Genomic DNA, 27927 nt, shown 5'->3' with positions numbered 1-27927 from the left:
AGCTTACTCTGTGTTCGCATTGTCTGCAAACTGGAAATCATACCAAAATTATGAGAGCTTGTCCCACTTAAAACATCAATACCACACTAATTTGTATAATAAGTGCTTTCATGTCATTAAATCCATTCACAAATACAAACTTAAAACACCCATGCATCCATTTTAATGCAATGCATATTTCTATGGGTATTTCAATAACCAAGAAAAAATTTCCTCTAATTGCTTCAAATGATGTTTAGGTTGAGTAAATAAAATATTGCATGTGTGGGAGTGTTTCATTGTGAAATAAAATTAAACTAGCTTTTATCAAAAACATTCAGGACAAATCATTATGAAAGTGCAACTCAAATGATTCAGATTCAAACACTTTATGTCTATTGAGAAAGACATACAAATGTGGATGTGATGGGACTGGAAAAGGTGTTTCTTGATGATAGCATTTCATATGAGAAGGACATCTCAATAAAATTTTACACAGAACTTTTAATGTACACAATCTTATGTTGATTTTACATATATAACTAAAAAGAAGTTTATAATATCCCCATACACAATGATTACTGCTAAACTTTTTTCTGAGGGACATTAGTTCACTAAGGTTAAACAAAACTAACAAATGAAATATTACAATAATTATATAATTTTATCATTCCTGAAAATATTGCAGTAGTTTACATATATAACATTTGCATTCCATGGTTCAATAATCTTAGCATTTCACAATAACCCACATATTAAAGAGAATTAATATCATATGACTGTACAAAAAAAATTATGTTTACCAAGGAAATCCTACAATAAAAAGGAGCATAACAGCATTGAAAACCAGATACAATGGCTAATTTGCATGACTTTTTTAAATACACAGTGGACAACAAGAAGTACACTAAAACCTGACTATTTCAAACTACATTGATAAAAGGGTATATCGAATAAATAAATCAGAATCAGAGTAAGATTCATATGTAGTTATGATTGACTATTTTCTAAGAGTCACTTTATTTACACATACAATGCTATGCACCATTATTACTATTAATTTCAACATAAATCCCATCATATCTTTAAAAGATAATGGAAATGTGGAGTTTACACATATGAAAATTTAAAATCAAGGAAATCCAACACTAAGTTTCTCTGTATATTATATACAAGGGTAGATCTGTTAAATATAGGTCACAGTTTTGGTTCTTTGACCTACTTTGGCCAAATGTCATGGCTAGATGACTGACCCAACAGCTGCAATGAATTTCAAGGTTTTTAAACTGTCTGAAATACCAAAATTTCAATCAAAAGAAGTTTGAAATAGTTGTGTTTTAATATGAGTTTATATAAGATCTCAATGATGAGTTACATACACCCTACTTTTTGTCCAATAAATGTCATGCTAATCCCCATCCTGCACTGTCAAAAATATTCATATAAGTATATAGGTATATTTCACATATGAATGAAAACCAAAACTGCTCAGTGCACTGGACAATATAATAACGGTATAATGAAAAAAAAAATCATGGTTCATCCTCTACATGATAAGATTATTCATATCAATACACAAAGGCTGATATTTTACAAAAAATTTGTAGTGTTTCTTTCACAACTGCACCAGATTATTCAATTCCCATTTTTTTTCAAAAATGGATAACTTCCAATCAATACAGTTATTTCTGAACTTTTTTGCAAGACCTCAGCCAATAATTATTCTTACTCAACACCGAATTCCTGCTCCAATGGACATAAATGTTCCAAAAGTGCCACCAGACTGTATCATTACCTTTCCAACATTATTCAGAAGTTCCCTCCCTCTAAGTCCATATCTGGAAGGAAATTTCATATGGCAAAAATATTAATAAATTCATAAAAATTATGATTTTGAGTATCTTCATAAATACAGTTTTTCTTCTACTGCAGAGAAAGATAGTAACTAAACATTTCTGAATGATCTTAATCATTAAACATTTTATGTAATATTCATATGGTAAACATGCAAGCTCATTTTTAACGTCTGATTTGTGTTCTGTACATTTGAATAATGGATATTAGTAGAATATTGATGATTCTAAATGAAGTCAACAAAAAAAGCATCAATACACTTGTTGTGCTGTATATTTTGATACACACAATGAAGTTTTGATAAAATATCCTGCATTTCGACATGGCTGATATGCTATGTCTTCCTATGTAGCAATGATACAAGACAAGGCAGGAAAGCTATATGGTACAACTGGAGGGATGAAGGAACATCCTCTCCTAATGGAATTATCAGATACTTTTCTATTCCTATCATTTGATATCTATTATATTGGTGACTTTCTTGTGTTTTGTTAGTAAAATGTACAGGACATGAAGGATATATGTGTCGGAGGTGAAGGGAACGAGGAGAAGTGGGAGACAAATTGGAGGTGGAAAGATGGAGTGAAAAAGATTTTGTGTGATCGGGGCCTGAACATGCAGGAGGGTAAAAGGAGGGCAAGGAATAGAGTGAATTGGATCGATGTGGTATACAGGGGTTGACGTGCTGTCAGTGGATTGAATCAAGGCATGTGAAGCGTCTGGGGTAAACCATGGAAAGCTGTGTAGGTATGTATATTTGCGTGTGTGGACGTATGTATATACATGTGTATGGGGGTGGGTTGGGCCATTTCTTTCGTCTGTTTCCTTGCGCTACCTCGCAAACGCAGGAGACAGCGACAAAGCAAAAAAATAAAAAATAAAAGGAAGTATAAGACAATGAAAGAATATTTGGAAAATCTGGCAGAATTCTAAAAGTAACGTTTCAAAGCAAAAAACTGCATTTATCCTTCAGCAAAATCATTGTACTTCATTTATGTTTAGCGCAGTCTCATGATTATTTCTTCATTCCATTCTCTATGAATGGAATGGCTTCAACATCCATATAGGACTCTAATTCAATTTTACATATTTCAAATTCAGATCTGCACCTTTTAAATGATTCTTTAATGTTCCAATGTTCCAATTTATGGAAAGTAAGCATGCATTAGCTTGAAAATTCCCTCTGAAGAGAAATAACGAAGTCCTGAAAATCAGTATATTTTATCTAACTATTCAAATGTTTCCCACTACAAAATTCTTTGGCTCTAATAAGTCCACTCTTTCACTTTCTTATCAGTTTCTTCATTTTTTTTTTTTTTTTTTGCCGGTCTCCCGCGTTTGCGAGGTAGCGCAAGGAAACAGACGAAAGAAATGGCCCAACCCACCCCCATACACATGTATATACATACACGTCCACACACGCAAATATACATACCTACACAGCTTTCCATGGTTTACCCCAGACGCCTCACATGCCCTGATTCAATCCACTGACAGCACGTCAACCCCAGTATACCACATCGATCCAATTCACTCTATTCCTTGCCCTCCTTTCACCCTCCTGCATGTTCAGGCCCCGATCACACAAAATCTTTTTCAATCCATCTTTCCACCTCCAATTTGGTCTCCCACTTCTCCTCGTTCCCTCCACCTCCGACACATATATCCTCTTGGTCAATCTTTCCTCACTCATTCTCTCCATGTGCCCAAACCATTTCAAAACACCCTCTTCTGCTCTCTCAACCACGCTCTTTTTATTTCCACACATCTTTCTTACCCTTACGTTACTTACTCGATCAAACCACCTCACACCACACATTGTCCTCAAACATCTCATTTCCAGCACATTCACCCTCCTGCGCACAACTCTATCCATAGCCCACGCCTCACAACCATACAACATTGTTGGAACCACTATTCCTTCAAACATACCCATTTTTGCTTTCCAAGATAATGTTCTTGACTTCCACACATTCTTCAAGGCTCCCATGATTTTCGCCCCCTCCCCCACCCTATGATCCACTTCCGCTTCCATGGTTCCATCCGCTGCCAGATCCACTCCCAGATATCTAAAACACTTTACTTCCTCCAGTTTTTCTCCATTCAAACTTACCTCCCAATTGACTTGACCCTCAACCCTACTGTACCTAATAACCTTGCTCTTATTCACATTCACTCTTAACTTTCTTCTTTCACACACTTTACCAAACTCAGTCACCAGCTTCTGCAGTTTCTCACATGAATCAGCCACCAGCGCTGTATCATCAGCGAACAACTGACTCACTTCCCAAGCTCTCTCATCCCCAACAGACTTCATACTTGCCCCTCTTTCTAAAACTCTTGCATTCACCTCCCTAACAACCCCATCCATAAACAAATTAAACAACCATGGAGACATCACACACCCCTGCCGCAAACCTACATTCACTGAGAACCAATCACTTTCCTCTCTTCCTACACGTACACATGCCTTACATCCTCGATAAAAACTTTTCACTGCTTCTCACAACTTGCCTCCCACACCATATATTCTTAATACCTTCCACAGAGCATCTCTATCAACTCTATCATATGCCTTCTCCAGATCCATAAATGCTACATACAAATCCATTTGCTTTTCTAAGTATTTCTCACATACATTCTTCAAAGCAAACACCTGATCCACACATCCTCTACCACTTCTGAAACCACACTGCTCTTCCCCAATCTGATGCTCTGTACATGCCTTCACCCTCTCAATCAATACCCTCCCATATAATTTACCAGGAATACTCAACAAACTTATACCTCTGAAATTTGAGCATTCACTCTTATACCCTTTGCCTTTGTACAATGGCGCTATGCACGCATTCCACCAATCCTCAGGCACCCCCTAATACAGAACCTGGTAAATGGCAACTCTCCCCTTTAGCTTTATACAGTTCTTTTCCAACATTAGGTGTAGTGCATAAAATTAGCAAGGTCTTAGTAAAGTTATAAATTACACTTGCTTATTCTATTGCAAAAAATAGCATAATCAAACTCCATTTGCTTGTGGTTATGCTGTGGTGATGATGTATCTTTGGAATCCAATCTCATCTGTACAATACTACTACCTTCAGCACAGTCTTTCAGTTGCATTCTGCTTCTTCTTCCCTCACTCAATCTGCATCTCATCTCAACACAGCTTCCTCAATATATTCTCCACTCATAATTCCAGTTCAAGTTCAAAGGTGGTGTTTGTGCTTATTCCAACATCAACACATCTGTTGTTTGCCTCATGGACCATGAGTCCCTAAACTTTGATGTTATGTGGCTCAGAGTTTGTCTCCCAATTACCACACTTTTCCTCTATTTCACCCACTGCTCTCCTAATTCTACAAATTATATATAATTCTTTGACTATCTAAACTGCCATTACAACATGGCATCCTCTCACCCATAAGCATAAATCCTCTACTTCGGGGATTTCAATGCTCACCATAGGGAATGGCTGAATTCCTCCCATACCAATGGTGGAGCATTTGAAACCTTCAGGTTCTCCATTCTCAATGATTTAGAGCACATTATCTCCCACCCTACCCATATTCCTGTGATTACTCTCCTAATATTCTGGATCTGTTTTTCGCTTCTAGTCAGTCCCACTGTAACTACACAATCTCACCCCAACTGATTCATCTGATCCCACTCTCATAAATGTATCCATTTTAATGGCACCTTCCCCTCCAACAGCCCCTTCTATGCATAAACACAGGAGCCTAAACAAAGCTGACTGGAAAAATTGCATAACTTCTTTTCTGACTTTCCTTGCATACATCATTGTCTCTTAAGAGGTGATGCTTCTGTCTCCACTAAACACATAGGAGAGGTTATCCTGACAGGAATGGATGCATTTATCACCTCTTTCACTGACCTCTTCTTCCAATCCATTGTTAAACCGTTCCTGTTCTAAGGCCATTCAGGCAAGGAATCAGGGATATCAGGCTTGGAAAAACTGTCCTTCCTCTGATTACCATTCAGCTTTTATCACTGCCCATAACCACTGCAAGTACATTAACCATGAGGCATAGCTTTCCTTTATTCAAAGGAAGTGTGATAACCTCTCCTCTTCATCCACTGTTTCTTTAGCTATGGGCATCAACAACTCTCATTCCATGTTTCCTACACTTTTCCATTCAGATGGCACTATAGGTGTCTCTTCCTCAGACAAAGCAACTCTCTTTGGTTCCCATTGCTCCTTTAACTCCACCTTGGGTGACTCTTAACTTTTCTTCATCCCCTGGTGCTCCTCATGCTAATCCTATGCCTCTCCCCGTAATCTCTTTGGACTGTCCAAAAAGCACTTCCCTCTCTGGACTCAAGCAAGGATTATGGTCCTGATGGGATCCATCCCCATGTATTGAAAGAGTATGCCTCTAAACTTGCACCTGTGCTTGCTCATCTGTTCTGTTTCTGTATAAAATACTAAACTCTTCCCTTCGAGCTTTGAAGCATGCTTTGATAGATCCCATCCCAAAAAAGGGTGACCATTCTGACCCCTCTAACTTTCATCCTATTGCTTTGACAACTACCATTTCCAAAGTCTTTGAATCCCTCCTCAACTCCCACATCCTTAAACACCTTGAGTCTCAAGCCTTCTCTTTGATCACCAGTATGGCTTCTCTCAAGCCTTCTCTTTGATCACCAGTATGGCTTCCATGGGATGAGATTCACTGAAGATATTCTTTCATATATTACTAATGTCTGGTCATCATCCCTGAAAGAATTTGGGGAGTCTTGTGTAGCTGCCCTTGACATATACAGAGCATTTTGACAGGGCATGGCAATGGGGTCTCATCTCTAAGCTCCCTTCTTTTGGCCTCCTTCCCTCACTTTGATCCTCTGGAGCCTATCTATCTCTGAGGTTATTAATGGATCAGCCTCCCCCTTTTCTCCATCAACAGTGGTGTCCCTCAATGTTCTGTCCTGTTCCCATACAACTTTTCTCCCATCAATGATTTCCTCTTCCACAAATAACAAATGCACTCATATGCTGACAACTCAACCCAATATTCATCCACATACTTCAATTCTGCTTCTTCTTCCCTCACTCAATCTGCATCTCATCTCAACACAGCTTCCTCAATAAGCTCAAACTTGGAGAGGATGTCTCAGTGGGGAAGACAAAAATATAGTGAAGTTTAATGCCTCCAACACCCAGTTTCTACCCCTCTATCAAAAATTCCTCAGAACTCTTATCTCTCCACTGACGTTTCTGTAATTCAACCTCTTGTCTTGATGAACATACTTAGTATTACTATAACATCCACTCATTACACCCCCACATTACAGAAACAGCAAGGTCTGCCTCTAAAAAAATAGGAGTCCTGTTTAGATGTTGAAATTTCTTTTCTTGTGAACAGTTGCTTCATTTATACAAAGAATTGATTCATCCTTGTGTGGAGTGCTGCTCTCACATCTGGTCTAGCTCTGCACCCTTACTTGACAGAGTTGAGTTAAAAGCAGTCCAACTTATAAGCTCTCCCAAGTTAACTTCAAAACTTAACCCGCTTGTCCTATGTCATAGTTCTGGTTCACTTTTCCTCTTCTATTGGTACACTTTTCCTCTTCTATAAGTTTAACTTTAGTTTTAACTCTTGAAAGCTGGCTGCTTGTGTGCCCCCACCACTAGCTAGACCACACAATACTTGGCAAGCTGCTGCATCACATGCTTAATGTGCGGCTGTTAGCAACTCAAAAGTGGGCCGTTTTGATACCTGTTTCTTTTCCTACACCTTGAAGCTTTGGAACTCTCTACCTTCTCATATCTTTCCCAATAACTATTACCTTGCATGTTTTAAAAGACAGGTTTTTCACTTCCTCCAAAATTCGTAAATACTTTCCCTTGTCTCTTCTTTTTCCTTTTCATAATCCTCTCTATATTTTGATTGAGGCCTGGCCTTGATGTGGACTTTAGCCTGTCACTGGAGCCTCCAATGAACTGTCTTAGATATCTGGGAGTGTGCTTAGCAGCAAATGGAACCATGGAAGTGGAGGTGAATCACAGGGTGGGGGATGGAGCAGAGGTTCCAGCAGTGATGAAGAATGTGTGAAAGGAGAGAAGGTTAACTAGCAGAGCAAATATGGGTGTTTGAAGGAATAGTAGTTCTGACAATATATGTTTACAAGGCATGGGCTATAGATAGGGTTGTACAAAGGAGGGTGGATGTGTGGAAAATGAAATATTTGAGGATAATATGTGGTGTGAGTTGGTTTGATAACGTAAGTAACGAAAAAGTAACAGATATGAGTGGAAATAAAAAGAGTGTGGATGAGAGAGCAAAAGAGGATGTGTTGAAATGGTTCAGACACATAGAGGGAATGAGTGAGGAAAGATACAAAGAGGTTATATGTGTCAAAGGTGGAAGGAACAAGGAGAAGCGGGAAACCAAATTGGAGGTGGAAGGATGGAGTGAAAAAGATTTTGAATGATCGGGACCTGAACATACAAGAGGGTGAAAGGCATGCAAGGAACAGTGAATTGAAACAATGTGGTATACCGAGGTTGACATGTTGTCAATGAAATGAAGCATCTGGGGTAAACCATTGAAAGGTCTGTGAGGCCTGGATGTGGAAAGGGAGCTATGGTTTTGTTGCATTACATATGACAGCTAGAGACTGAGTGTGAATGAATGTGGCCCTTTTGTCTTTTCCTTGCACTACCTCACTGGAGAGGGGGGGGGGGGTTAATGCTGTTTCCTGTGTGGCAGGGCAGCAACAGAAAGGGATGAAGGCAGCAAATATGAATATGTACATTTGTATATATGAATATTCTGTGTATGTATATGTATGTATATGCTGTAATGTATATGTGTAAGTGCATGTATGGGCATTTATATATATATATATATATATATATATATATATATATATATATACAGAGGTATAAGTTTGTTGAGTATTCCTGGTAAATCATATGGGAGGGTATTGATTGAGAGGGTGCAGGCATGTACAGAGCATCAGATTAGGGAAGAGCAGTGTGGTTTCAGAAGTGGTAGAGGATGTGTGGATCAGGTGTTTGCTTTGAAGAATGTATGTGAGAAATACTTAGAAAAGTACATGGATCTGTATGTAGCATTTATGGACCTGGAGAAGGCATATGATAGAGTTGATAGAGATGCTCTGTGGAAGGTATTAAGAATATATGGTGTGGGAGGCAAGTTGTTAGAAGCAGTGAAAAGTTTTTATCGAGGATGTAAGGCATGTGTACGTGTAGGAAGAGAGGAAAGTGATTGGTTCTCAGTGAATGTAGGTTTGCGGCAGGGGTGTGTGATGTCTCCATGGTTGTTTAATTTGTTTATGGATGGGGTTGTTAGGGAGGTGAATGCAAGAGTTTTGGAAAGAGGGGCAAGTATGAAGTCTGTTGTGGATGAGAGAGCTTGGGAAGTGAGTCAGTTGTTGTTCGCTGATGATACAGCGCTGGTGGCTGATTCATGTGAGAAACTGCAGAAGCTGGTGACTGAGTTTGGTACAGTGTGTGAAAGAAGAAAGTTAAGAGTAAATGTGAATAAGAGCAAGGTTATTAGGTACAGTAGGGTTGAGGGTCAAGTCAATTGGGAGGTAAGTTTGAATGGAGAAAAACTGGAGGAAGTAAAGTGTTTTAGATATCTGGGAGTGGATCTGGCAGCGGATGGAACCATGGAAGTGGAAGTGAATCATAGGGTGGGGGAGGGGGCGAAAATCATGGGAGCCTTGAAGAATGTGTGGAAGTCGAGAACATTATCTCGGAAAGCAAAAATGGGTATGTTTGAAGGAATAGTGGTTCCAACAATATTGTATAGTTGCGAGGCGTGGGCTATGGATAGAGTTGTGTGCAGGAGGGTGGATGTGCTGGAAATGAGATGTTTGAGGACAATGTGTGGTGTGAGGTGGTTTGATCGAGTAAGTAATGTAAGGGTAAGAGAGATGTGTGGAAATAAAAAGAGCGTGGTTGAGAGAGCAGAAGAGGGTGTTTTGAAATGGTTTGGGCACATGGAGAGAATGAGTGAGGAAAGATTGACCAAGAGGATATATGTCAGAGGTGGAGGGAACGAGGAGAAGTGGGTGACCAAATTGGAGGTGGAAAGTTGGAGTGAAAAAGATTTTGAGTGATCGGGGCCTGAACATGCAGGAGGGTGAAAGGCAGGCAAGGAATAGAGTGAATTGGATCGATGTGGTATACCAGGGTTGACGTGCTGTCAGTGGATTTAACCAGGGCATGTGAAGCGTCTGGGGTAAACCATGGAAAGTTGTGTGGGGCCTGGATGTGGAAAGGGAGCTGTGGTTTTGGGCATTATTGCATAACAGCTAGAGACTGAGTGTGAACGAATGGGGCCTTTGTTGTCTTTTCCTAGCGCTACCTCGCACACATGAGGGGGGAGGGGGATGGTATTCCATGTGTGGCGAGGTGGCGATGGGAATGAATAAAGGCAGACAGTGTAAATTGTGTGCATGGGTATATATGTATGTGTCTGTGTGTGTATATATACGTGTACATTGAGATGTATAGGTATTTATATTTGCGTGTGTGGACGTGTATGTATATACATGTGCATGTGGGTGGGTTGGGCCATTTCTTTCGTCTATTTCTTTGCGCTACCTCGCAAACGCTGGAGACAGTGACAAAGCAAGATAAATAAATAAAAAAATATACATAAATATATATATATATATATAATATATATATATATATATATATATATATATATATATATATATATATATATATATATATATATATATATCTTTCTTTCTTTCAAACTATTCACCATTTCCCGCATTAGCGAGGTAGCGTTTAGAACAGAGGACTGGGCCTTTGAGGGAATATCCTTACCTGGCCCCCTTCTCTGTTCCTTCTTTTGAAAAACTAAAAAAAAAATAATGAGAGGGGAGGATTTCCAGCCCCCCGCTCCCTCCCCTTTTAGTTGCCTTCTACAACACGCAGGGAATACGTGGGAAGTATTCTTTCTCCCCTATCCCCAGGGATAGGGAGACAGCGACAAAGCAAATAAATAAAAAAAAAAGAGCATCAGATTGGGGAAGAGCAGTGTGGTTTCAGAAGTGGTAGAGGATGTGTGCATCAGGTGTTTGCTTTGAAGAATGTATGTGAGAAATACTTTGAAAAGCAAATGGATTTGTATGTAGCATTTATGGGTCTGGAGAAGGCATATGATAGAGTTGATAGAGATGCTCTGTGGAAGGTACTAAGAATATATGGTGTGGGAGGCAAGTTGTCAGAAGCAGTGAAAAGTTTTTATCGAGGATGTAAGGCATGTGTACGAGTAGGAAGAGAGGAAAGTGATTGGTTCTCAGTGAATGTAGGTTTGCGGCAGGGGTGTGTGATGTCTCCATGGTTGTTTGATTTGTTTATGGATGGGGTTGTTAGGGAGGTGAATGCAAGAGTTTTGGAAAGAGGGGCAAGTATGCAGTCTGTTGGGGATGAGAGAGCTTGGGAAGTGAGTCAGTTGTTGTTCGCTGATGATACAGCGCTGGTGGCTGATTCATGTGAGAAACTGCAGAAGCTGGTGACTGAGTTTGGTAAAGTGTGTGAAAGAAGAAAGTTAAGAGTAAATGTGAATAAGAGCAAGGTTATTAGGTACAGTAGGGTTGAGGGTCAAGTCAATTGGGAGGTAAGTTTGAATGGAGAAAAACTGGAGGAAGTAAAGTGTTTTAGATATCTGGGAGTGGATCTGGCAGCAGATGGAACCATGGAAGCGGAAGTGAATCATAGGGTGGGGGAGGGGGCGAAATTCATGGGAGCCTTGAAGAATGTGTGGAAGTCGAGAACATTATCTCGGAAAGCAAAAATGGCTATGTTTGAAGGAATAGTGGTTCCAACAATGTTGAATGGTTGCGAGGCGTGGGCTATGGATAGAGTTGTGCACAGGATGGTGGATGTGCTAGAAATGAGATGTTTGAGGACAATGTGTGGTGTGAGGTGGTTTGATCGAGTAAGTTATGTAAGGGTAAGAGAGATGTGTGGAAATAAAAAGAGCTTGGTTGAAAGAGCAGAAAAGGGTGTTTTGAAATGGTTTGGGCACATGGAGAGAATGAGTGAGGAAAGATTGACCAGGAGGATATATGTGTCGGAGGTGGAGGGAACGAGGAGAAGTGGGTGACCAAATTGGAGGTGGAATGATGGAGTGAAAAAGATTTTGAGTGATCGGGGCCTGAACATGCAGGAGGGTGAAAGGCAGGCAAGGAATAGAGTGAACTGGATCGATGTGGTATACCAGGGTCGACGTGCTGTCAATGGATTGAACCAGGGCATGTGAAGCGTCTGGTGTAAACCATGGAAAGTTCTGTGGGGCCTGGATGTGGAAATCTGATGCTCTGTACATGCCTTCGCCCTCTCAATCAATACCTTCCCATATAATTTCCCAGGAATACTCAACAAAGTTATACCTCTGTAATTTGAGCACTCACCTTTATCACCTTTGCCTTTGTACAATGACACTATGCAAGCATTTTGCCAATCCTTAGACACCTCACCATAAGACATACATACATTAAATAACCTTACCAACCAGTCAGTATCCCTGGGGATAGGGGAGAAAGGATACTTCCCACGTATTCCCTGCATGTCATTGAAGGCGACTAAAAGGGGAGGGAGTGGAGGCCTGGAAATCCTCCCCTCTCTTTTTTTTTTTCAAAAGAAGGAACAGAGAAGGGAGCCAGGTGAGGATATTCCCTCAAAGGCCCAGTCCTCTGTTCTTAACGCTATCTTGCTAATGCAGGAAATAGCAAATAGTTTGAAAAAGAAAGACTAACCAGTCAACAATACAGTCACCCCCTTTTTTCATAAATTCCACTGCAATACCATCCAAACCCACTGCCTTGCTGGCTTTCATCTTCCGCAAAGCTTGTACTACCTCTTCTCTGTTTACTTTATCATTCTCCATAACCCTCTCACTTTGCAGGTGAGGATATTCCCTCAAATGCCCAGTCCTCTGTTCTTAACGCTACCTTCGCTATAGCGGGAAATGGCAAATATTTTGAAAAAGAAAGACCAACCAGTCAACAATACAGTCACCCCCTTTTCTCATAAATTCCACTGCAATACCATCCAAACCTGCTGCCTTGCCAGCTTTCATCTTCTGCAAAGCTTTTACTACCTCTTCTCTGCTTACTAAATCATTCTCCCTAACCTTCTCACCTTGCACACCAACTCGACCAAAACAACCTATATCTGCCATTCTATCACACATTCAACAAACCTTCGAAATACTCACTCCATTTCCTTCTCATCACCACTACTTGTTATCACCTCCCCATTAGCCCCCTTCAATGATGTTCCTATATGTTCCCTTGTCTTATGCACTTTATTTACCTCCTTCCAAAACATCTTTTTATTCTCCCTTAAATTTAATGATATTCTGTCACCCCAAGTCTCGTTTGCCCTCTTTTTCACCTCTTGCACCTTTCTCTTGACCTCCTGCCTCTTTCTTTTATAAATCTCCAAATCATTTGCATTATTTCCCTGCAAAAATCGTCCAAATGCCTCTCTTTTCTCTTTCACTAATAATCTTACTTCTTCATCCCACCACTCACTACCCTTTCTAATCTGCCCACCTCCCATGCTTCTCATGCCACAAGCATCTTTTGCGCAAGCCATCACTGCTTCCCTAAATACATCCCATTCCTCCCCCACTCCCCTTACATCCTTTATTCTCACCTTTTTCCATTCTGTACTAAGTCTCTCCTGGTACTTCCTCACACAAGTCTCCTTCCCAAGCTCACTTACTCTCACCACTCTCTTCACCTTAACATTCTCTCTTCTTTTCTGAAAACCTCTACAAATCTTCACCTTCACCTTCACAAGATAATGATCAGACATCCTTCACCTTCACAAGATAATGATCAGACATCCCTCCAGTTGCATCTCTCAGCACATTAACATCCAAAAGTCTCTCTTTCGTGCGCCTATCAACACGTAATCCAATAACGCTCTCTGGTCATCTCTCCTACTTACATATATATATATATATATATATATATATATATATATATATATATATATATATATATATATATATATATATATATCTAAGTATTTCTCACATACATTCTTCAAAGCAAACACCTGATCCACACATCCTCTACCACTTCTGAAACCGCACTGCTCTTCCCCAATCTGATGCTCTGTACATGCCTTCACCCTCTCAATCAATACCCTCCCATATAATTTACCAGGAATACTCAACAAACTTATACCTCTGTAATTTGAGCACTCACTCTTATCCCCTTTGCCTTTGTACAATGGCACTATGCACGCATTCCGCCAATCCTCAGGCACCTCACCATGAGTCATACATACATTAAATAACCTTACCAACCAGTCAACAATACAGTCACCCCCTTTTTTAATAAATTCCACTGCAATACCATCCAAATGGATTTGTATGTAGCATTTATGGATCTGGAGAAGGCATATGATAGAGTTAATAGAGATGCTCTGTGGAAGGTACTAAGAATATATGGTGTGGGAGGCAAGTTGTTAGAAGCAGTGAAAAGTTTTTATCGAGGATGTAAGGCATGTGTACGTGTAGGAAGAGAGGAAAGTGATTGGTTCTCAGTGAATGTAGGTTTGTGGCAGGGGTGTGTGATGTCTCCATGGTTGTTTGATTTGTTTATGGATGGGGTTCTTAGGGAGGTGAATGCAAGAGTTTTGGAAAGAGGGGCAAGTATGCAGTCTGTTGGGGATGAGAGAGCTTGGGAAGTGAGTCAGTTGTTGTCCGCTGATGATACAGCGCTGGTGGCTGATTCATGTGAGAAACTGCAGAAGCTGGTGACTGAGTTTGGTAAAGTGTGTGAAAGAAGAAAGTTAAGAGTAAATGTGAATAAGAGCAAGGTTATTAGGTACAGTAGGGTTGAGGGTCAAGTCAATTGGGAAGTAAGTTTGAATGGAGAAAAACTGGAGGAAGTAAAGTGTTTTAGATATCTGGGAGTGGATCTGGCAGCGGATGGAACCATGGAAGCGGAAGTGAATCATAGGGTGGAGGAGGGGGCGAAAATTCTGGGAGCCTTGAAGAATGTTTGGAAGTTGAGAACATTATCTCGGAAAGCAAAAATGGCTATGTTTGAAGGAATAGTGGTTCCAACAATGTTGTATGGTTGCGAGGCGTGGGCTATGGATAGAGTTGTGCGCAGGAGGGTGGATGTGCTGGAAATGAGATGTTTGAGGACAATATGTGGTGTGAGGTGGTTTGATCGAGTAAGTAATGTAAGGGTAAGAGATGTGTGTGGGAATAAAAAGTGTGGTTGAGAGAGCAGAAGAGGGTGTTTTGAAATGGTTTGGCCACATGGAGAGAATGAGTGAGGAAAGATTGACCAAGAGGATATATGTGTCAGAGGTGGAGGGAACGAGGAGAAGTGGGAGACCAAATTGGAGGTGGAAAGATGGAGTGAAAAAGATTTTGAGTGATCGGGGCCTGAACATGCAGGAGGGTGAAAAGAGTGAATTGGAATGATGTGGTATACCGGGGTCGACGTGCTGTCAATGGATTGAACCAGGGCATGTGAAGCGTCTGGGGTAAACCATGGAAAGTTGTGTGGGGCCTGGATGTGGAAAGGGAGCTGTGGTTTCGGTGCATTATTACATGACAGCTAGAGACTGAGTGTGAACAAATGGGGCCTTTGGTGTCTTTTCCTAGCGCTACCTCGCACACATGAGGGGGGAGGGGGTTGCTATTCCATGTGTGGCGGGGTGGCGATGGGAATAAATAAAGGCAGACAGTACGAATTATGTACATGTGTATATACGTATATGTCTGTGTGTGTATATATATATATGTGTACATTGAGATGTATGGGTATGTATATTTGCCTGTGTGGACGTGTATGTACATACATGTGTATGTGGGCGGGTTGGGCCATTCTTTCGTCTGCTTCCTTGCGGTACCTCGCTAACGCGGGAGACAGCGACAAAGCAAAATAAATAAATAAATAATAAAGCAAAATAAATAAATTAAATATAACAATTAGAGGTACTAATCATACATAAAATATTTCAGTACCATTGCTCATTTTGAATTCCATCCAACCCCTAATTCATGCTAAATTTTTTTGTTGACTGTAAAACCCTGCACTAAATCTAAGACATAACATTTTCAGTAAAAGTTTTAGAGAAGATAAAGGTGTGTTATGAATTCACATACCTTAGGGCTGTAAAGCCTCCAAAAAGAGCTCCAGTTGCCATACCAACAGAAAAACCCATCATGAAGCCTAGCTTGACTCTGTCCCAACAACTGGGTCCCTGGCCCTGCTGGTAGTAGTTTCCTGCTGGTACTGCAGGCATGATTTACAATGTCTTGTGTCCTAGAAAGCAAGAAACTTCTCAATCTATTATCAAAATACTTATCACATATCTTTCTATTATTCAAGAGCTGAACATCCACCTCAAAATTTGTTGAATATTTCTTCCAGTCCCCAAATCTACATTTCTAAATTAGTACAGGTACACCACAGAATTTCCGGCAACTGATGGTTCAGCACCTCCTTAAATCTGGACAAAATTATGTGAGGGAAATTACCACAGCCACCAGACTAGTTTAATGGGCAGCCACAGATGGCGTTGTGTGTAGGGCAGCGCTTATTTACATTCTTTACACTGCACTTGTTGGTGGTGATACTGCAATTCTTTGAGATTCTTAGTATATTTTGCTTAAATTTACCCCAAGCTACGGCTTCTTTCTAAGTCATATGAGAATTTCAGTCGTGATGTCAAACATAAACACCAGTCCATGGTGATCCAAGATAAAGTGGAACTGTTGAAAAAATGGACTGTGGTGTTTCGGTGCGTAAGCTGTGTGACATCTACAGTATTGGTTCATCAACTGTTTATGATGTCAAGAAGTAAAGGGAGAAAATACTGATATTCTATGCAGACAGCCATTCCAAGAAGCAAAGGACAATTAGAAAAACTGTGAAAGATGGTAAGAGTACTAAGCACAATCGACTGATAATGGAATGGTTTCGATAGCCTTGGAGAGATGGAGTGGAGTTGTCAGATGGCATGATAATGGACCAGGTTAAGATGTTCCATAAAGAACTTAAATTAGAACAAGAGTATAACTATACTGAAGGATGGCTTCAAAGGTTCAAGAAGTGTCATGGAATTTTCATGAATAAAGTGTGTGGAGAAAAGCAGTCAGCAAACCACGAAGGAACTTCCGAGTATGTGAATGAATTTGTGAAACTCGTAGCTGACGAGCACCTCAGTCCTGAGCAGGTGTATAAGTATCTGTATTTCATTCATTTATTCAATCTACATTTAATATTTGTTTAATTTCAATTTCTTGCAGTCCATGGTATACTTTAGATATGGGAGATGTATAATTATTGGCTTAGAGGTGTGTTGATGAATTATTATTATGTGACCACAGTTGGTTTGGCAAAATGGTTAATCCAGCAAGGCTTTGGAACCAAGAGTGCCAGAAAATTGGTGGTGTACCTGTCATTCAAAAGCACAGGGAAAATCTAAAATCAGTGGAGGTCACAACACTCATGTTCTTAAACTTGTAAACACAATAAAGTGCATGAAACCCCTCATCACCTCTGAGCCTGTCTCCAACTGTTTTTATCAGTATACTACCATCTTCTATCTCACATAAATTTCCTGTATATACACGAGTATATTATCATTATCATTAATTTTTTCATGCTTGATCACCGTTTCCCATGCCAGAGAGGTAGCACCAGGAACAACGAAGTAAGGCAAAATCCACTCGCATCAATTGTCTTGCTGTCATGTGTAATGCACTGAAACCATAGCTCCCTATCCACCGACAGGCCCCATAGACTTTTCAGTGTTTTACCCCAGACACTCAAAATGCCCTAGTTCATAAGAGAGCATAATGACCCCAGTATACCACATAATCATTATCATTATTATTATTATTATTATTATTATTATTATTATTATTATTATTTTTAATTATTATTATCATTATTATTATCTTATGATTTTTTATTATTATTTATCATAAATGAATTATTTACAGCCTTAGTCACATAAATGATGCATTATTTATGTACTGTCCTCTAGATAGCAAGTAGCTTAAATGGAACTTTAATTTATGATTTCTCCTTTTGTACAGATTCCTCCATTTGAACATTCATTTTACAAGCAACATAGTCAAAAGATGACATTTTTATTGTCCTTGCAAGTACAGACAGTTTTTTATAAGTAGTTCTATCCCTAGGGATAGGGGGAGAATGAGTACTTCCCACGTATTCCCTGCATGTCGTACAAGGCGACAAAAGGGGAGGAAGCTGGGGGCTGGAAGTCCTCCCCTCTTTTTTTTTTTTTTTCTCCAAAAGAAGGGACAGAGAAGGGGGCCAGGTGAGGATATTCCCTCACAGGCCCAGTCCTCTGTTCTTAACGCTACCTCGCTAATGTAGGAAATGGCAAATAGTTTGAAAGAAAAAAAAAGATTATTATCATCATTATTATCATTATCATTATCATTGTTATCATTATTTTGAGGGGGTGGAAAACCAGGTACATGTGGCATAGCTTAAGGTGTAAATGAATTGTCTGTATGTTTGGAAAACAAAAAAACAACAGTTTGAAGTTCTTTTGACAAAAGTGGAATTTCCTCATCATGCACCAGGTTAAGTTCCTAATTAAATATTCTTACAAATGGCATAAAGTGATAAGCAAACTTGAGTTACTTTTATCACTAATGAATTCTTACATGCTCGATTTTCTCCAAGTTATGAGACAGGTTATATTATGAGTTTGAAGTTTTTTACAAGTGGCAACACTAACAGAAAATAGAAAAAAGCATCTTAGGTCATTTATCATTAAATTTTTAGATGCTGAGTACAATATCTTATCTATAGTTTTCAAGCTATGACCAAGCTTATGCTGAACAATGAAGTGCAACTCCTGATGGGTACACTGGCAAACAAAGCAATCCCTATGTGTCTGCCAAGCAATGCAGGTGTCACAATAAAGTGTATGCTCATCCCTGATCTCAACAGACATTCACTTCACCACAATCATTTCCAGACTGCAGGAGGTATTTTGGTGTAACATGGTATTTTGGTCATGTACTTTTAATTTCCAAAAATCCTTCAAGTTTAAAAAAAAATCTACAGCCTCAAAGCCCTGCGCTATTTCACTGAATATTCTTTTCAGAGCAATTTAACAATGAGGTTCCCAACAACTGGTGAGGACAATACAAATAAAATGCTGGTATTAACAAAATAAGTGCATTTCCAGGATCTTCCCAAATCTAAACTCAAGCTAAATTAGACTCTTACCAACATTTTCCAAAGCTAAGCAGGGTTCTTGGTACAAGAGAAGGCACAGAATAAATCACCTTGGAATACTAGTGATTTTGTTTAGTAATGGCTGTATACTGTACTTTTTTAGATTCTGACCAAATGAATCATGAATTTGAGAATTTTCTTTTACCTTAAAATAACAAATGAGTGATACTGGTTACATTTAGATCAGGGAAAACGAGGCTAATTCACATAAAAGCAGGTGATGTACTTGCTGAAATCAACAGAACCCAAGAAAACCTGACCTAACCTCCCTTGCCCAAACCAAGATTTATAACAGATATGTACTATACCAGCATTTATTTGTGAGCTGCTAAGGACTGCATACATAGCTACTTTTAAGGAGGTTTGCCTGTAGTGCCATCTGCTGTCCAAAGCACTGAACATATCTGCACAGCTGGCATGAAGTAAAAACCATAGTATCACATACATTTCAACACTGATATTAAAATCAAGATAAATATCCTCAGTAGCTATAAGAATATTAAGAATGGTTTTCATCGATTCTATCATTTTCTGAAAAAAAATCAAATACTTTTACATTAATAAAACACATATTCTTCTTTACAGCCCTTCCCATTATTACTCTAATCACAGGATTAAAAATAATGCTCTGAATCACACTCATCCAGTCTCATTATATTCTATGTACTCTATTATAATTTTTATTCCCTATACATTCAAGATTTTTGTACCCTTAAGAGATGAACATAAAAGTAAACTCAGCCATGTCATACACATGGATGGACTATTGTTCCACTGTTATCTTTGTAGTGGTGCTGTGGTCAGTGTCGCTTACCACGTTTCATGCATTGGCCAACTAGGTTCAAATCCTCAACAACCAAGTGGTCCATCCTCGCCTCAGGGCTGGTCAATAAATGGGTACCTAGCTTAGGTAAGGATGTTTTTTGTGTATATACAAATAAATAAAAAAAAAGTGCATATACAAACTTATGGGACAGGGCAGTGCAAGTGTAAAAGTCTCCCCAAAAAACATAAACAGTAAACTCTGATGCTTTAATTTATGTTTTCATATCTATTTTCTCTACATAATGATGGAATGATTTTCACTTTGCTTTAATTCCTTTATAAACAAATAAATTCAAACATATAGCCTACTTTATCTGCAACTTTGATATTAACATTTATATAGATAGTGTACATATATCAGCAGAAACTAGCAAATGTGGCAACATCAGCACAATCTGTGCACTTTTCTCACCCATCTTGTCTTCTTGTGGAAGCATTCAGGATTCATATACACTCCTCTCTCTAGCTCTACAAATAATAAAGCCTTGAAATGCTGGCTCAGCTTCATGATGACTGGATTCTTTCTCACTTTTCAAGTTATATTAGGTTCTCCCACACATTTCTTCAAGCTAAGTAGGGTTCTTCCCAACATTTCCCAAGCTACATTCAGTGTGCTCCAATTAATACCCCTGCTAAGTTACGTACTTCCTCAAGTTTTCACATGCTATATTTCATTTTTCACACATTTACCCAAGCCTGGTCTGGCTGTGCCACAGTTCCCCATGTTAGGTCAGGCTTTTCCATGCGTTTGCCCATGTTAGGCTATGTTCTCCCCACATTTTTCAAGCTTGGTTGCAGTACATACTTTCACACATATCCCCATGGTTCTCCACAATTTTTTCAAGGATAAGTTACTTCCATTTCCAAAACTTCTACCCTCATCCACACATCCTCATCTAATAGCCCATGTCTCACATCCATATAATATCATTGGAATACTGTTTATATTGATGGGAGACATGGGTTATAGATGAGGATGTGCAGATGAGGGAGGAAGAGTTGGAAATGAAGTGAAGTGGTTTGATCTAGTAAGTAATAAAAGGGTAAAACAGTGTTGTGGTAATAAACAGTGTGTGGTTCAGTGAGCTAAGAATGGTAATGGTATGCTGAAATATGGCAAAAATAAGTGAGAAGTTAACAAGAATATGTGGCAGTAGTTGAGGGAACAAGGATAAGAGGGTATACTAAATTGTAGATGAAAGGAAGAAGTGAAAAAGATTTTGAATGACTAAGGCCTGAACTTGCAGGAAGCTGGAAGACATGCATGGGATAGAGTTTATTGGAACAATGTGGTATACAGAGGTCGATGTGCTGTCAACAGACTCACTTAGGGTATGTAAGGCAGCCAGGAGAGAAAGGTCTGTGGATGTGGATAGGAAGCTCTGGGTTCAAAGCCTTGCACATGACAACAAGATAATGGATGTGAGTAGATGCAGCCTTCCTTTGTCTGTTCCTGGCTCTAACGCAGGAAACAGCAACCAAGTACAATAAAAAGTTCTTTCACACATTTTTCAATATCAAGTTTATTTCTTCCCCATATTTTCACATGAGTGAGAGGTTTAGTGAGAATTTTCAAGCTCATTTGGATCATAAAGTATATGTTTTATCAATAAATAAAAGAATAATTTTTTTCTTTTTATTTTGCTTTGTTGCTGTCTCCCGCGTTTGCGAGGTAGCGCAAGGAAACAGTCGAAAGAAATGGCCTAACCCACCCCCATACACATGTATATACATACACGTCCACACACGCAAATATACATACCTATACATCTCAATGTACACGTATATATACACACACAGACATATACATACATACATATGTACATAATTCATACTGTCTGCCTTCATTCATTCCCATCGCCATCTCACCACACATGGAATAACATCCCCCTCCCCCCTCATGTGTGTGAGGTAGCGCTAGGAAAAGACAACAAAGGCCCCATTCGTTCACACTCTGTCTCTAGCTGTCATGTAATAATGCACCGAAACCACAGCTCCCTTTCCACATCCAGGCCCCACACAACTTTCCATGGTTTACCCCAGACGCTCCATATGCCCTGATTCAATACATTGACAGAACATCGACCCCGGTATACCACATCGATCCAATTCACTCTATTTCTTGCCCGCCTTTCACCCTCCTGCATGTTCAGGCCCCGATCACACAAAATCTTTTTCACTCCATCTTTCCACCTCCAATTTGATCTCTCACTTCTCCTCGTTCCCTCCACCTCCGACACATATATTCTCTTGGTCAATCTTTCCTCACTCATTCTCTCCATGTGCCCAAACCTTTTCAAAACACCCTCTTCTGCTCTCTCAACCATGCTCTTTTCATTTCCACACATCTCTCTTACCCTTATATTACTTACTCGATCAAACCACCTCACACCACATACTGTCCTTAAACATCTCATTTCCAGCACATCCACCCTCCTGCGCACAACTCTATCCATAGCCCACGCCTCGCAACCATACAACATTGTTGGAACCACAATTCCTTCAAACATACCCATTTTTGCTTTCCGAGATAATGTTCTCGACTTCCACACATTCTTCAAGGCTCCCATGATTTTCGCTCCCTCCCCCACCCTATGATTCACTTCCACTTCCATGGTTCCATCCGCTGCCAGATCCACTCCCAGATATCTAAAACACTTTACTTCCTCCAGTTTTTCTCCATTCAAACTTACCTCCCAGTTGACTTGACCCTCAACCCTACTGTACCTAATAACCTTGCTCTTATTCACATTTACACTTAACTTTCTTCTTTCACACACTTTACCAAACTCAGTCACCAGCTTCTGCAGTTTCTCACATGAATCAGCCACCAGTGCTGTATCATCAGCGAACAACAACTGACTCACTTCCCAAGCTCTCTCATCCCCAACAGACTGCATACTTGCCCCTCTTTCCAAAACTCTTGCATTCACCTCCCTAACAGCCCCATCCATAAACAAATGAAACAACCATGAAGACATCACACACCCCTGCCGCAAACCTACATTCACTGAGAAAAAATCACTTTCTTCTCTTCCTACATTTACACATATATATATATATCATTTTTCATTATACTTTGTCACTGTCTCCAATGTTAGCGAGGTAGTGCAAGGAAACAGACGAAAGAATGGCCCAACCCACCCACGTACACATGTATATACATACACATCCACACACACACATGTACATACCTATACATTTCAATGTATACATATATATGCATTTATTCATTTTTTTATTCATTTTTTTATTATCTATTTTGCTTTGTCGCTGTCTCCCACGTTTATGAGGTAGCTCAAGGAAACAGACGAAAGAAATGGCCCAACCCACCCACATACACATGTATATACATACACGTCCACACATATATACATACACAGACATATACATATATACACATGTACATAATTCATACTTGCTGCCTTTATTCATTCCCGTCGCCACTCCACCACACATGAAATGACACCCCCCTCCCCCACACGCATGTGAGGTAGCGCTAGGGAAAAGACAACAAACGCCACATTCGTTCATACTCAGTCTTTAGCTGTCATGTATAATGCACCAAAACCACAGCTCCCTTTCCACATCCAGGCCCTACAAAACTTTCCATGGTATACCCCAGACGCTTCACATGCCCTGGTTCAATTCATTGACAGCACATCGACCCCAGTATACCACATTGTTCCAATTCACTCTATTCCTAGCACGCCTTTCACCCTCCTGCATGCTCAGGCCCCAATCACTCAAAATCTTTTTCACTCCATCTTTCCACCTCCAATTTGGTCTCCCACTTCTCCTCGTTCCCTCCACCTCTGACACATATATCCTCTTGGTCAATCTTTCCTCACTCATTCTCTCCATGTGACCAAACCATTTCAAAACACCCTCTTCTGCTCTCTCAACCACACTCTTTTTATTACCACACATCTCTCTTACCCTTACATTACTTACTCGATCAAACCACCTCACACCACATATTGTCCTTAAACATCTTATTTCGAGCACATCCACCCTCCTCCGCACAACTCTATCCATAGCCCATGTCTCGCAACCATACAACTTTGTTGGAACCACTATTCCTTCAAACATACCCATTTTTGCTTTCCAAGATACTGTTCTTGACTTCCACACATTCTTCAAGGCTCCCAGAATTTTCGTCCCCTCCCCCACCCTATGATTCACTTCCACTTCCATGGTTCCATCCACTGCCAAATCCACTCCCAGATATCTAAAACACTTCACTTCCTCCAGTTTTTCTCCATTCAAACTTACCTCCCAATTGACTTGACCCTCAACCCTACTGTACCTAATAACCTTACTCTTATCACATTTACTCTCAACTTTCTTCTTTCACACACTTTACCAAACTCAGTCACCAGCTTCTGCAGTTTCTCACATGAATCAGCCATCAGCGCTGTATCATCAGCGAACAACAACTGACTCAATTCCCAAGCTCTCATCCACAACAGACTGCATACTTGCCCCTCTTTCCAAAACTCTTGCATTCACCTCCCTAACAACCCCAGCCATAAACAAATGAAACAACCATGGAGACATCACACACCCCTGCCGCAAGCCTACATTCACTGAGAACCAATCACTTTCCTCTCTTCGTATACGTACACATGCCTTACATCCTCGATAAAAACTTTTCGCTGCTTCTAACAACTTGCCTCCCACACCATATATATACCTTATATAAGGCTTTTTATATATATATATATATATATATATATATATATATATATATATATATATATATGTGTGTGTGTATATATATATATATATATATATATATATATATATATATATATATATATATATATATATATATATATATGTTATCCCTGGGGATAGGGGATTAAGAATACTTCCCACGTATTCCCTGCGTGTCGTAGAAGGCGACTAAAAGGGGAGGGAGCGGGGGGCTGGAAATCCTCCCCTCGTTTTTTTTTTTTAATTTTCCAAAAGAAGGAACAGAGGGGGCCATGTGAGGATATTCCAAAAAAGGCCCAGTCCTCTGTTCTTAACGCTACCTCGCTAACGCAGGAAATGGCGAATAGTTTGAAAAAAAAAAAAAAAAAAAATAAGAGTATATGATGTGGGAGGTAAATTGCTGAATGCGGAAAGGGAGCTGTATTGCGGTGCATTGCACATGACAGCTAGAGTCTGAGTGTGGACGACAGTGGCCTTTGTTGTTCTTTATTGGCGCTACTTTCCGCGCACACAGGGGAGGGGGGTGTCATTTCATGTGTGGCAAGGTGGTGGCATGAATGGATGAAGGCAGCATGTATGAATATGTGCATGTGTATATGTGTATGTGTACAGTGAAATGTATAGGCGTGTATTTGTGCATGTGTGGGCGTTTATTTATATACATGTGTATGTGGGTGGGTTGGGCCATTCTTTTGTCTGTTTCCTTGCGCTACCTCACTAACGCGGGAGACAGGGACAAAGTATAATAACTGACTTATATTTCTCTCGTGTCTCCCCTGATGATGTGATTATTACACGAAAGTGCACTAGGGAACCTGTGTTTCATTTTCCCCGTGGACTCATAGGAATATACTTGATCACGCACAAAATTTAATATATATATATGAAAAATGTGCCCTTACACCCTTTAATGAGCCTAATCATTCCTAAAATAATGTCATCTTTATCTAAAACTTTATTTTGGTTTGAGTAAATTTTACTACACATAACCATTAGCTTTGAATACCTAGTAATTTCGTTCCAAAATTAGTGCAGTTTTCAAAAAAACAATAACAGGTGCATAGTATGAATCTCAGCATCAAAACTGACCAATATCTGATGTGGTATTAAGAGTTATGTAGATCAATGAAAATGAAGAGCTATTCACTGTAAAATCAGGTAAACACTTATTAAAAATCAACGAAACCTATGAAAACATCACTTTGAGCTAAAAAGATATACAAACACAAAATTCATCTGCTGCTGGGAATCACGACTGCTACTTGTCTTAAATGCTATTTGATATCCGGCACCATGTATGTGGTATTCAATTATGGGTGGTGACATATATTTAGACAAGAACATTAAAAACTAAAATAAATCTTGACTTCTAAGGAGATATTGGGAGCTTTTCATGGGTTGACTTCATACAAGTGAAATACCTTTAATCAACTCCACATTTTTCCCTATACTACTATCGCCTATTCATATCTCATTAACCTCAATATACTTTACTCCCAAACTGTTACAGTACTCACTAAACACTACACTAACACAGCAGTAGAAAATCATCCATTGTTCAAAGCCAAAAGCGATGCGGAGCTAATATTTACTTCGGACCTTTAATATAAATCTATATAAATCTGTCCGTAAAACGCATGAGAGCCACTATAGCTTATATGGCCAAGGTCACAACCACCCAAGTACCTATACAGATTAGTTCAATGGGAGACCAAATGATTCCTTTCAACTTCCCGTTTAACTATCACAAACATGAAAAATGAATTCATGAATCTTATATGCGGCTGTCATCATTGTTCAAATATTGTTACAACTGTAATCACTTACACGATGGAGACCTAAGTGATCATCAGAATTAGCGTAATTCCAATATCTATCATAAGCAACATTACATAATCTCACATCTGCTATCAAAATGAACAATTTGTTTATCATTACAGATTTTACAAGAATACTGTTCTTCAAGAGGACCAATAAACAAAATCACTATCTATCTGCGTACATACCCTATGCAAGAACAAATCCAATGGCCGTTCGTTGTTTACACCACGAAAACGTGATGAAACTCACGCCTGAGATTAAACGTTCTGAGTCGTTGGTTCATGAAGCACTAAACCCACCGTTCATGGGTTCATGAAGCGCTTCACCATAATTAGTGATTCATAAGGTGTTCTCTGCTACTCGGATAAATATTTACATGGACTTCGGCTTTCAGGGTCACATGAAACGCTTCAGCTGAAAATTCACTTAATATATATACAGAATAACTTTAGACGTTTTCCCCATGACGAAAATACGTAACTAGTCACTTACGGTGAATAAGGTACCTAAAGAATGGAAACTGATAAAAGTTACCTTTTATATATATATATATATATATATATATATATATATATATATATATATATATATATATATATATATATATATATATATATCTTGATTGAGAGGGTGAAGGCATGTACAGAGCATCAGATTGGGGAAGAGCAGTGCGGTTTCAGAAGTGGTAGAGGATGTGTGGATCAGGTGTTTGCTTTGAAGAATGTATGTGAGAAATACTTAGAAAAGCAAATGGATTTGTATGTAGCATTTATGGATCTGGAGAAGGCATATGATAGAGTTGATAGAGATGCTCTGTGGAAGGTATTAAGAATATATGGTGTGGGAGGCAAGTTGTTAGAAGCAGTGAAAAGTTTTTATCGAGGATGTAAGGCATGTGTACGTGTAGGAAGAGAGGAAAGTGATTGGTTCTCAGTGAATGTAGGTTTGCGGCAGGGGTGTGTGATGTCTCCATGGTTGTTTAATTTGTTTATGGATGGGGTTGTTAGGGAGGTAAATGCAAGAGTCCTGGAAAGAGGGGCAAGTATGAAGTCTGTTGGGGATGAGAGAGCTTGGGAAGTGAGTCAGTTGTTGTTCGCTGATGATACAGCGCTGGTGGCTGATTCATGTGAGAAACTGCAGAAGCTGGTGACTGAGTTTGGTAAAGTGTGTGGAAGAAGAAAGTTAAGAGTAAATGTGAATAAGAGCAAGGTTATTAGGTACAGAACTGGGAATAAATATTTACATGGACTTCGGCTTTCAGGTCACATGAAACGCTTCAGCTGAAAATTCACTTTAATATAATACAGAATAACTTTAGACTTTTTCCCCCATGACGAAAATACGTAACTAGTCACTTACGGTGAATAAGGTACCTAAAGAAGGGAAAACCCTGATAAAAGTTACCTTTTATATATATAAAATATATATATATATAATTATATATATAAATATAAA

At 39.4% G+C, this 27927-nt stretch overlaps 1 protein-coding gene across 1 annotated transcript; it reads right to left on the bottom strand.

The window, feature by feature from the left end:
• Nucleotides 1-261: 261 nt before the first annotated feature.
• LOC139755450 (reactive oxygen species modulator 1) lies at nucleotides 262-26814 on the bottom strand. Its single transcript, XM_071673758.1, has 3 exons — nucleotides 26658-26814; nucleotides 15987-16146; nucleotides 262-1817 (listed from the first exon to the last, which is right to left on the bottom strand). The coding sequence occupies exons 2-3, from the start codon at nucleotides 16124-16126 to the stop codon at nucleotides 1709-1711; spliced, it is 249 nt and encodes an 82-aa protein (XP_071529859.1). The 5' UTR covers nucleotides 16127-16146; nucleotides 26658-26814; the 3' UTR covers nucleotides 262-1708.
• Nucleotides 26815-27927: the final 1113 nt, after the last annotated feature.

This window comes from Panulirus ornatus, chromosome 19, assembly GCF_036320965.1.
Source record: "Panulirus ornatus isolate Po-2019 chromosome 19, ASM3632096v1, whole genome shotgun sequence".
Classification (NCBI taxonomy): domain Eukaryota; kingdom Metazoa; phylum Arthropoda; class Malacostraca; order Decapoda; family Palinuridae; genus Panulirus; species Panulirus ornatus.
Note: the sequence above shows the minus strand (reverse complement) of the source record. Positions and strands in the feature narration are given on the sequence as shown.

Coding starts and splice junctions, on each gene's coding strand:
- LOC139755450 (XM_071673758.1), bottom strand. CDS start 16,126: ATGCCTGCAGTACCAGCAGGAAACTACTACCAGCAGGGCCAGGGACCC. Junction 1,818..15,986: donor GGAGGCTTTACAGCCCTAAG/GTATGTGAATTC, acceptor ATTTCCTTCCAG/ATATGGACTTAGAGGGAGGG.